The sequence below is a fragment of the Centropristis striata genome, chromosome 11, assembly GCF_030273125.1.
Source record: "Centropristis striata isolate RG_2023a ecotype Rhode Island chromosome 11, C.striata_1.0, whole genome shotgun sequence".
Lineage (NCBI taxonomy): Eukaryota > Metazoa > Chordata > Actinopteri > Perciformes > Serranidae > Centropristis > Centropristis striata.
Window position 1 is genome coordinate 24,198,205 of NC_081527.1, and position 12,069 is coordinate 24,210,273.

At 37.2% G+C, this 12,069-nt stretch overlaps 1 protein-coding gene across 1 annotated transcript in view; it reads left to right on the top strand.

Annotated features, from left to right (window-relative positions):
* The first annotated feature begins 798 nt into the window (after positions 1–798).
* LOC131981095 (phospholipid phosphatase-related protein type 4-like) overlaps positions 799–12,069 on the top strand; it is a 64,407-nt gene continuing 53,136 nt past the window's right edge. The window contains exon 1 of the mRNA XM_059345394.1: positions 799–1,127. Within this exon, the coding sequence (XP_059201377.1) occupies positions 1,044–1,127 (84 nt within the window). The 5' untranslated portion in view covers positions 799–1,043. The remainder of the gene's footprint in view (positions 1,128–12,069) is intronic.

The window sequence follows — 12,069 nt, forward strand, 5'->3', positions numbered from 1 at the left end:
GAAACATATCCACCAACACATCCACCAAATTGTGTGCTTCTATCACAAAATAAACAATTCTTGTGATTTATTGAGCTAATCCGCCCCACAGGGGATGCACATTTTTGGGGGGTGCTACCCACGTTTAGCCCCGTTGCTCATTCCATGAATGCACGATCCTTACAAGCTGTACCTCGTTGTAAAGGTGACTAATCAGGCTTTCCAACAATATACAATTCATCACCAGTTGGTATTATTAAAAGGGCAGTTTTTATTCATCATTGATTTATTCGTATAACAAATGCCTGCCACGGCCACTAGGGGGCGCCTTTGAGGTGGCCCAATATCCAGATTTGTTTGAAACATATTCACCAACACATCTACCAAATTTCATGCATTTATCACAAAGTGAACGATTAGTGTAAAATATTGAGCTAATCCGCCCCACTAATTATCAAAATAGTTGACTTGAAAATTTAATAATTGATTATTGATCGATTAATCAAATAATTGTTGCAGCTCTAGTCACTTTACACATTTTTAAAATGCCCAGTAGAATTATTGATTGAACAGGAACAGGGCAAAGAAAAAGTCTATTAGGTTTATTTTGAAAATCTGACAGGAAGTAAGTTATTGTGGCTAACTTAACGGCTGTCGGTCACTTGCTGCAGCAGAGCAGGGCTGGAGGAGAGATATACATAAATAGAGAGAGAGAGAGAGAGAGAGAGAGAGAGAGAGAGAGAGAGATTCAGTGTTACTGAGGTACCTGCGGCTTACTGGAGTGTCCTCTCCTCTGAACAGCGACACAATTTCAGGATGGATATTAATGTCACCACACTGGCCAGACTGTTTCGGGCAACACAGCGGCATTACTGCGCTGGCAAAAATATTTGAAGCAAAAAAAAAAAACACAATTAAGAGGCGACATTAATAGGCATCGACAGGCGATGGAGGTTTGCCGTTAGGGATTTGGGGGACTCTGTCGGAATTTCGCCAAAATTACGACGGGAATCAAGTACAGCTCCCTGTCTCCCGGCAACGGGAGAGATCACCGGTCGCTCGTGATGTCTCGTGCCAAGGAGCGGCTGAAAGGCGCGAATGAGACCAAGGACAGCGTCACTCTGCTCCCGTGCTTTTATTTTGTAGAGGTGAATCAATCTATCTATCTATCTATCTATCTATCTATCTATCTATCTATCTATCTATCTATCTATCTATCTATCTATCTATCTATCTATCTATCTATCTGTCTGTAATGAATCTATCTATGTGACTGGTTGGCAGGCTGCTGCCTGTTTGACAGATTTGACTGGATGACTTGATGACCAGTTGGTCTCCAGGCAGCAAGCAACCAAAGCGAATGCCACAATCACTATAAACTAATAATGCTATTAAATAATTCTTAATAATCCTATAGATACAATGTGCTGTTGAGATGCCACATAATGAGTTGACATGCTGTAATCTCAGCAGTGTGATAGCAGTGATACTGAGAATCTGTATTCACCTCATCCCTGTTTACCCTGTTCTTCTTCTTGCAGCCAGTGACACTGCGGCCTTCACAAGGTGTTATGATTCCTTGTGTACAGCTATTTGTGTGGCAGGATGCAAGAATGTATTCAGCTTATTCAATATATGGAAGTGCTTCATCATTTATGTGTTATAAGTCAAACACCTTGATAGGAAAAGAGCAAAGGCAGACACAATGTACTTTAATTTTCTGCCACACTAACACAATTAGACACAATAATTCATATGAATCGTCAGTATTTAAAATGATTGGCCACAGTTTATCCTGTCCCTGTCAGATCACTGTTTTCTACTGACTTTCTCACAGTAAATTTTCCTCCCCCGAGGACATAAGGCCAAAAGTGATGCTGCATTTAGTTCCTACGCCCCCATACTGTGGAGCAGCCTTTCTGTAGGCTCCACAATGTGCAAATGTTTCAGCATTTGAAAATATTATTGGCACAATTCATATTAGCAACAGGAGTGGTGAGGATGAACATAACAGCAGTGTCATGTTAGTATAACCTTTGTACATGACCTACATTCCAATTACATGAGAGAATATTATTGAAGTATGAAAACAGTGACAGAAAATAGTTTGACTGCATAGTCTCTGACAGACTGAACCGGTGTCGGAGGGTCCACTGCCCCTTTTTGTGACTTTGCACTATTTGGAATTTTTTTGTTTAAAAAAAATCAAAGTTATATTACTATTACTAATGTTCTGTGTTCCTAAATGACCATTTCAATAAGCTCCAGTCAAGCTATTTTGTGCTGTCATTGCCAGTGGTGGAAAGTAACTAAGTACATCTGCTCAAGTACTGTACTTAAGTACACTTTTGAGGTTCTTGTACTTTACTTGAGTATTTCCATTTTATGTAACTTGATACTTCTACTCCACTACATTCTGAGGCAAATATTGTATTTTTTACTCCACTACATTTAGCTGACAGCTTTAGTTACTTTTCAGGTCAAGATTTAACATAAAAAAACATGATCAATTTAAAGTGATTTGACTTTTTTTTTTTTTTTAATTAAACCTCAAAACAGTATATTAAGTAGATAAATTAGTCCTATCTTTACAAAATTAAAACACTGCTTACATAAATGCATCAATACAAATAATGTAATAATATATTTAGAATCTATAAAACAATCTTAAGTGAGGCCATTCTGAATAACGAGTACTTTTACTTTTGATACTTAAGTACATTTTGATGCTGATACCTATGTACTTTTACTTAAGTACGTTTTAAATGCAGGACTTTTACTTGTAGAGGAGTATTTCTGCAGTGTGGCATTAGTACTTTCACTTAAGTAAGGGATCTGAATACTCCAGTTCTCCAGTTGACATAGGAGGCAACCAACAGGTTTTACTAGAGTCTGACTTCTGGTAAGATTTGAATGGTTTTTGAATTTGAATGTTCAAAGGTGTTGGGACTGTATTGACTTGCTTGCTTACTGCTACTCAGCCCCTGCTTGCATCATCAGGTGTTGAATTTGGTTTGAAGTGGGTTCATAGAGTCTTACCTCAACGAAAAAATGCACTGACAGGTCATACTGTTACAGATGGCTTTACATACTTATAACTACCTGAATTACCTGGTAGCCTATATCAGGGATGGGCAACTTAAATGCAGGAGGGGGCCACAATTTTTCATGGACACTACCACAGGGCCACATAACCGGCTGTGGCTCAGCTGGTAGAGTTGGTTGGCCCCCAACCAAAGGGTTGGTGGTTCGATCCCTGACCATGGCAGCCTACATGTCGAAGTATCCTTGAGCAAGATACTGAACCCCAAATTGCTCCCGATGCTGCGTTAATCGGTGTGTGAATGAATTCCCAATGGTGGCAGGTGGCACCGTTTAGGGCAGCCTCTGCCACCAGTATGAATGTGTGTGTGAAAGGGTGAATGAGCGCAGTGTGTAGTGTAAAGCGTTTTGAGTGGTCGCAAAGCCACTAGAAAAGCGCTATATAAGTGCAGGTCCATTTACCATTTACATATAGGTCCGTGCACTTAACCAGATATGATGAAACTGCAATTTTAAATATGTTTACAGTGCAGTAACTTAACATATTTCATGCTCAAATGCATGTATAACAGTATAAATAGGAATACAAAAGGTTTGAAGCAAATAAAAAAAATTCTTTCAGTGAAGGAACAGCAGACCAACATTAATTGCAAGAGTACTGCAAGAAGTAATTTTGTGCATTTTTACACTGCACTTTTATGATTTCATGCTCAAATGCATGTAGTTGTACTGAGGGCCACTTCAAGTGAGGGTGCGGGCCGTATGCGGCCCCCGGGCCTCCAGTTGCCCATCCCTGGCCTAGATGGATGTAGTCACGGGGCTATTTTGAGATTAACGTTTAGGGTTCCCTGCGCTTTGTCTGCCAGGCTGTAGGTAGCTGATTTCACTGTGCATGGTTGGCCGTGTGTGGATATCATAACATACAATATTGACTGGATGATTAGTAATTTTTCATACCTGCAAATCTGCTCACAATTTTTATTTTATATCAAGGATACTCAAAAAATGGTTAGAAGTTAAAATCTTCATTGAATATTTAAGGAAACAGTGAAACCTTCACATTTAAAAAGTTTAACTACTGCTGAAGAAAGACTAAATAATTATTTTAACAATAATTAATATTTAGGCTACTGCCATTTGTAGAGCTTAACACAGGTTATCTATTGTACCCTAGCATGTAGAAGAAAGGGTACATATATGTACCTTTTACCACTTGGGTACATATAACTTTTTGGATCCATGTAAGCATGATGTAAGCAAAACAAAAATGGACGCCAAAAGATTATTGCTTATGTTTTAAATAATTATATTGCCTTACGGTCAATTTACACTGGGTTTTTATGTATTATTGTCTAACTTTAACACATTGCTGAAGTTATTTGTCTCTTCTAACGGAGATATGTGTTAAAAAAATACAAATACATATGGGTACCTTAAGGTCCAATAATTGGCCCTTATTGGGCAGGGGTGTCAAACTCAAATACACAATGGGCCAAAATTTAAAACTTGAATAAAATTGCGGGCCAACATTCAACAAATAAACCTTTTAATATATACCAAACATGTTTTGCTTTAACATTAAATATGGAACCAGCAATGCTTATAAACATACAATATATAACTAAATAGTGCAGACATGCAAAATCAAATTTCAAATAAAAAACACATCAATGTCATTCATTTATTAAATAAAAATTAAATAAAAATCGTATGCCTCTTTTCTATTTGCATCCTTCTGATTTAAATATCAAAATAAACTTTTTCAACAGGTTAATAAATTCTGCCTTTCTTTTCGCCATTTTTGGGAAGGGGTAGCTGGGAGACAGCTCTAGCTTGAGGTTGCTATGACGACTGTCACAGAGGAGCGTTTCTGGGTCCTGTCCTGATTGACGCGCCAAAACAACAGCAGGGCATTGTGGGATTTGTAGTATTAGCTGTAAATGCGCCGTATAATGCTGGCGGGTCAGCTTTTATAGTACAATAATAAGATAATAATTTGGTATTGGCTCGCGGGCCAAATAAAATTACACTGCGGGCCAAATTTGGCCCGCGGGCCAGAGTTTGACACCCCTGCTCTAGGGGGTACATTAGTGTAGATTGTACCTCGCGGGACAAAAAAGGACTCGTACTGTACCCCTATTTCTGAGAGTGTAATATGTATAAATGAAGGCTTATACATGGTTAACAGTGAGCATAATTTCCCTGATGACTTGTCAGTGAGTCAAATAAAAAGTGGGAAAAAAAATTTGTTGACAGAAAAGAAAAAAAAAAGTGTATGCAACAGAAGTTTTCTATAGTGGAACTCAATAGAACCTTTTGTTAGATCTTCCAGATAGGGAAGGAACATACTGCATGTGGAACATCTTGCTGGTCTGTGTAACGTTTTATCATGGTATGGATAGTTAAATAGCTTGGGACATTAGCACACTGGGTGAAAACTCACCATTTACAGAGAAATAACCAGATGGAAATGTCTGTTTTTGCCTAATACAGTGAATTAAAAACCTGACAAACCTAGAAACAACAATTAAAAGGTTCTACTCATTGATTTGCAACATTGGCCCAACCAGATATATTAAAAAAAATCTCTTGGTTGACCAGTTTTTATCATGCCACACTATCTTAATGTTTTATTGGTCTCTAAACCCAAGCTTTGATAACCCTAATGACTTTCTCAGGCTTATTTTCCTTGACTTGAAAAAAAGAACATCCCGAGTAATACTTGAGAAGTAAAAAGTGAAAAGTTTAACTTTAAAATGGCAAGGATTTTGCAATAGTCAGCAAGTTAAGAGAAAACTATTGTTAGATGGAGAGATTTTTTCAAAGGTACGGTATGTGTTGATTTTCATCCTGATTAAAATATAATGTCTTAGCACATATTTGTTAGTTGGACAGCTATAAAGCACTGTAAAGCTACTGTTAAGCAAGCAGTTGCCACCACTTTGAGCTTCATTTGTGCTCTTCAGAAACCTATGTTCCACATTTTGTATACGTTATTGTTTATTATTATTCAACTTTTCAATGACATTCATATTAAATCACCCAATCCTACTTTTCAAACTCATTCTATTTGAAGTTCATCTGACACATTACCGCCAGCATGGCAGCGTAGTGTAAGCGATTCAGAATCCAGCATTCCCACCATTATTTATTATATACTTGTATACATTATTATTATATACTTGTAAACAAAAGCCACTAAATAGCCAATTAACAGGTAAAATAGCTAGGCAGTGGGGCTCTGAAAACTGAACTTAACTTTAAACTAAACCAAACAAATAAAGCATAAAGCCTCAGCAAGCAGAGAAACAATCTTAGGCAAAAAACAATAAGCAACCTTAAGCAAAAACAATAAGCAACCTTAAGCAAAAAACACTAAGCAACCTTAAGCAATAACAATAAGCAATCTTAAAGCAAAAAACACTAAGCAGTCTTAAGCAAAAAAACACTAAGCAACCTTAAGCAAAAAACACTAAGCAACCTTAAGCAAAAAACACTAAGCAACCTTAAGCAAAAACAATAAGCAATCTTAAAGCAAAAAATACTACCAGAGACCAGGAGCCAGGTTAGATCCACACAAGATTAATGCACTGAATTAAATTGTGAAAATAAACTGGGCTATTAAAATTAAACTGGGCTTAAGGTGAAAAGTTTAACTTTAATATGGCGAGGATTTTGCAATAGTCAACAAGTTAAGAGAAAACAATTGTTAGATGGAGAGGTTTTATCTAAGGCAGCTATTCTCAACCTTGTGTGTTCATGTGTTCATGTGTTAATGTGTTTTAGTTTTTTTGGTCACTTCTCTTTTTTTTGTCATTTTGTGTGTGTTTTTTTGTCATTTTGTGTCTTTTTTGGTCATTTTGTGTCTTTTTTTAACCTTTTTGTGGTCAATTTGTGTCTTTTTTGGTCATTTTGTTTCCTTTTTTTGGTCATTTTGTCTTTTTTTAGTCATTTGTGTCTTTTTCTGGTCATTTTGTGTATTTTTTTTATCATTTTGTGGTCAATTTGTGTCTTTTTTGTTCATTTTGTGTCTTTTTTTGGTCATTTTGTTTCTTTTTTGGGTGATCTGAACTGTGCGTGTGAGATTGTGTTCAGTGAGTGGGGGTCACGGACAATATGCATGTTAAATTGGGAGTCGCGACTCAAAAAGGTTGAGAACTACTGATCTAAGTATGTGTTGATTTTCATCCTGATTAAAATATAATGTCTTAGCACATAATTAGCACATAGCAGAGGTAGTGCTAAGGAGAGAGAAGCTGACTACTGCTCACATCAACCTGCATGGCGACCTGCTGCTGTCTGAGTTGATGACTGTTCTGTGGTTTGCCAACAGAAACTATAAGAAAATGAAGAGCTCATTTTGCTGGTAGCTGAGTCCACGATGTCAGTTATTTTGATTGATTAAGAATTTATTTGAACACAAAATAAAAGATGAACATTTAAAAACAAACGAAACACAATAAATACAACACAAAATGAAACAACAACAACAAGACTCAACACTTATTTGTGTTCAAAAGGAGTGGGAAGAAGCCAAAGCTTATTAAATCCCACCCCTTCTCCCTATGTTAATTTACTATATTCAGTTATATAACAATAATATTTATATATATGTATGTATAACACATAGTAATGTACACTGTAAAAAATGTTTGTAGAAATTACAGTAAAACACTGTCAAATTGCATCAGGAATGGGGCGTAAAATTAAAAATTGTGTATCACCGTAGTAGACACATTTAATTACCGTAAATCAAGGAATAGTAAAATTTTTACTTTTACTGTCATGAACTGTAGGAAACGCACAGTTTTGCTGTAAAAATATAACATTTTCATGTAAAGTTAATGGAGATTTGCCATGATGTGTGAATGAATGACACAATTACCTTAAAAATAACGAGAATATTCAGTCTAAATTAGTTTTTGCTGATATTTAAATTTACAGTAGAAAACCCTCTCACTGTATTTTTTTATGGTGAAGTTCTGGCAACCACAGCTGTCGGTAATTTACCGTAAATTTAACAGATTATTTTTTTACAGTGTAGTTTATAAACTCATTATTACCATTATTAACACACATAACTTGTTATTAACTTACAAACACAGAAGTACACATACACCCATGTAGTCATAATGAGACAACAATTAACAAACAAACAACAATAACACACAAAAAAGAAAAAATAGTAACACATTTAAAAAATAAAACGTCAACAATAACCACCTACTGTCAATTTACACACCCGTTTTCATTAGATAAGCTTGCTATAGTAAGCATTTCATATTACTAACCATTTCCTCTATTTTAAACTACTACTACTACTACTACTATGTGTCTACGTAATGAGATTAGAGTGGGAAGACATAGCAGAAACATGTGGAGCATGGTTCTTCTGCCCTCACCTTGTGTGTGGGTGCATAGCTATAAATTGTGTGAAAATGTTTCCAATAAAAATGGAAGGTTTTCTTTAACGAATTCTGAAAAAATGCAATGATAGTTAATAGAAATCCAAAATATTTTCCCCAAAAAATGGTTGGACGAAATGAATTGTAAAATAAGTTAGTATAGACAAGTTGCACACAGCACAATAATTCATCCTGTAAATATTCATATAGTGTAGAGCTGCAACATTAATCGAACAATAATCAATTATTAAATTAATCGTCAACTATTTTGATAATCGAATAATTGGTTCGAGCAGTTTTTTTTTAAAGACAATAAGTCCAAATTCTCTGATTTCAGCTTCTTCAATGTGAATATTTCTGGTTTCTTTGTTCCTTTATGACAATAAACTGAATGTCTCTTTGGTTTGTGGACAAAACTAGAGATTTGAGGACGTCATCTTGTGGTTTGGGAAACACTGATTGATATTTTTCAACATTTTATTGACCAAAAACAACAATAATCGACAAATTAATCGATAATGAAAATAATTGTTAGTTGCAGCCCTAATATAGTGTCCACAAGAGTAAAATACATAGCAGGGATCCTAACAGTAATTCAGTAGTTAGTTAGAGTGTTGCAGCAGTTAGCCTATGATAAAAAAAATTAAAGAAACAAATATTCACAGAACAGCTACTCCTTCATGTAAGACTACAGGAAGTAGATCAAAAATTCCTGTCAATGTTTGCTTGGTTACAGATCTGACCAAAAGCTGGGTGTATGCTAACGATGTCAGTTAAAATAGTGACAGCCCTACACTGCAAAAAAAGAAAAGTTGGGTGAACTCAAAATTTCAAGGCAACAAACTTCGATAAAATTTTAAGTTGGACAATTAAACTAAATATTTTAAGTTTTGTTTTTGAGTTTGCTCAACTCTGAATTTCTGTGGCAGGATTGTAACGCTGCTATGAAATGTCAGCTAATGTTGCGACCACAATTTTGAGTTAGCATTGATACGCTAATGGCTACTCTTGTAGCTGTAACAAGCAGCGCCGCTAGCATCAGTTAGCCGCTAGCTTTCGCTAATGACCGAATTTCACAACAAAGAAATAAGAGTTAGCAGAACTATTGTCCTTTGTTGTGAACCCCAACTTAAAGATATAAGTAACAACAACTCACCAACTTGTTTTTGAGCAGACAACTGGCTTCCTTTGTTGTGCTAACTTACATTTTTGCCCTAAGTGTCAGTAATTTATATTTCCAAGTTTTACCAAATTAAATCACTGTTTTAGGCCAAAAAATACAAGTTGGCTTTTTTGCAGTGTACTACTGATCCCGTTGCTGTGGCAATTGTATTAGCAACACCCAAGTTGAAGTCAACTGTAGTGGCAGAATAATGGTACATTTGGTAGAAATATCAGCAAAGTTGTGTGCCATTGCTATCCATTCAAGATACAGAACACTGATGTCATGCAGTGACTAGAGCAGCTGTAACCACTAACTAAAGCACCTTCTCTGTCATTTTGCATATATAAATAACATAATTAAATTATATTTAAATGCTTTGATTGTTTGATTGTCTGTGAATCAGACTCTCTGAGCTGCCCCACTTAGGCCCCGTTTACACGAGGACGCTTGTGGGTAAAAACGACAAAATATTTCATCAGAAGTGCCTTTCGTTTAAACGGTGACGGAGTTTTAAAAACACAAAAATCTGAAACCAGCCTCCAGAGTGGAAAACTTGAATATGCTCCACCGTATCGTGTCCGTCTACACGCCAAGACACAAAACTCTGATCTGCTCACGTCACGTGTGTGTTTACGTCACATACATGCTCCAGTACAGGAAAATAAACAAACGTGGGATTATTTCCATGCGTGGGACCTTCAAGCTGCTCTGGCAGCTCTAATAAACTTACAGGAGTCTTTCCACCAAATGTACAGGATATGTACAGATAGTATTAGTGAACAGAGAAGGATCTGGAATCACCATTACCATTCATTACCATTAACCGCTTATCCGCATTCGGGTCGCGGGTCACTGGAGGCATTTGGTGAGAGGCGGGTTCACCCTGGACAGGTCGCCAGACTATCACAGGGCTGACACATAGAGACAAACAATCACACTCTCATTCACACAATGAGGGCAATTTAGCAACATGGTCTCACAGGAATCCGTGGAATAGCCACGGAATCACTCAAATTTCCGTGAAACTGACTTCGCTACAATGCAAGTTAATGACAGTCATATCCCGTGGCTATTCCAACATACAAAGTGATTATGTACATTCACTGAGTGAATATTTAGAAAATAAAACATATATTTCTTGCTAGAAATGTGATCAAAATCAATTTTTATGCATAAAATAAGTCAAAATATTGTTTTTTTCACTAAAAATGAGAGAACTGTCCGCCATGTTTTATGTTCTGACCGCCGGAACCTTGAAAGTCACGTGACTTGGAACAAACCAATAGGAACATATATCAATGGGATGGCCACGGGATATGACTGTCTTTAACTTGCATTGTAGCGAAATCCGTGTCAGTTTCATGGAAATTTGAGCGATTCCGTGGCTATTCCACGGATTTTGAGTTAAGCAAAATCTGTGGCTATTTCACGGATTTCTGTGAGACCAGGTTCCTTACAGGAGTCTTTCCATCAAATGTACAGGATATGTACAGATAGTGTTACTGAACAGAGAAGGATCTGGAATCACCATTACCATTCATTACCATTAACCGCTTATCCGCATTCGGGTCGCGGGTCACTGGAGGGATTGGGTGAGAGGTGGGTAAACCCTGGACAGGTCGCCAGACTATCGCAGGGCTGACACATAGAGACAATCACACTCTCATTCACACAATAAGGGCAATTTAGAGTCACCAATTAAACCTAAGTGCATGTTTTTGGACTGTGTGAGGAAGCCGGAGTACCTGGAGAGAACCCACACTGATAACGCAGGCGGTAAGCTAACCGGCGACCCTTTTGCTCTGAGGCGAGATCGCTAACCACTACACCACCGTGTAGCCCGGATCTGTAATTACGTCTACCAAATTTTGGATGCACCAATTGGTGGGAGGCGAGCCAGACGGCTGCGAACGAGACCTGGGAGATCTAGTGATGGTTGAGAACTTTGTGGAAGGAGTAGCTGATGAAAAAAAGTAGCTGGTGAAAACTTCTGCATGCCCAAAGATGCTCTTATTGCTTTAAGTGATGCCGCATACCCAATCGAATTTCAGACACTTTTGCGTCACCGTATGCACGCAGATTTCTTCCCGAAAATGCTTGTCTAAACGCGGAATAAAAAGTGAAGACGCGACGCCACTTTTGCGTCTTCTGTTCACACCGTCATCATGTAAACGTAGCCTTAGTGTATGTAATAGCCAATGTCTGACAATTTTCTGTTTTGAGCAACTCAATTCGTGTGTTATGTCAGGTCAAGTCTTTAGTTAGAGCAAGTCCAAATCAAGTCCCAATATATAATATAATAATTCAACTGTTTGAGATTCCATGGTTCTAAACAGGGACTCAAGTCAACTTGAATCAAAGTGATAATAAATCAAGTCCCTATCTCTGGTTTGCAGTATCAGTCATGAACTTGTCCTTTGGCTGTTTGTGATCATAAGACACAGACTGCAAAACCAAAACCAGTAGTCAAAGCGAGCT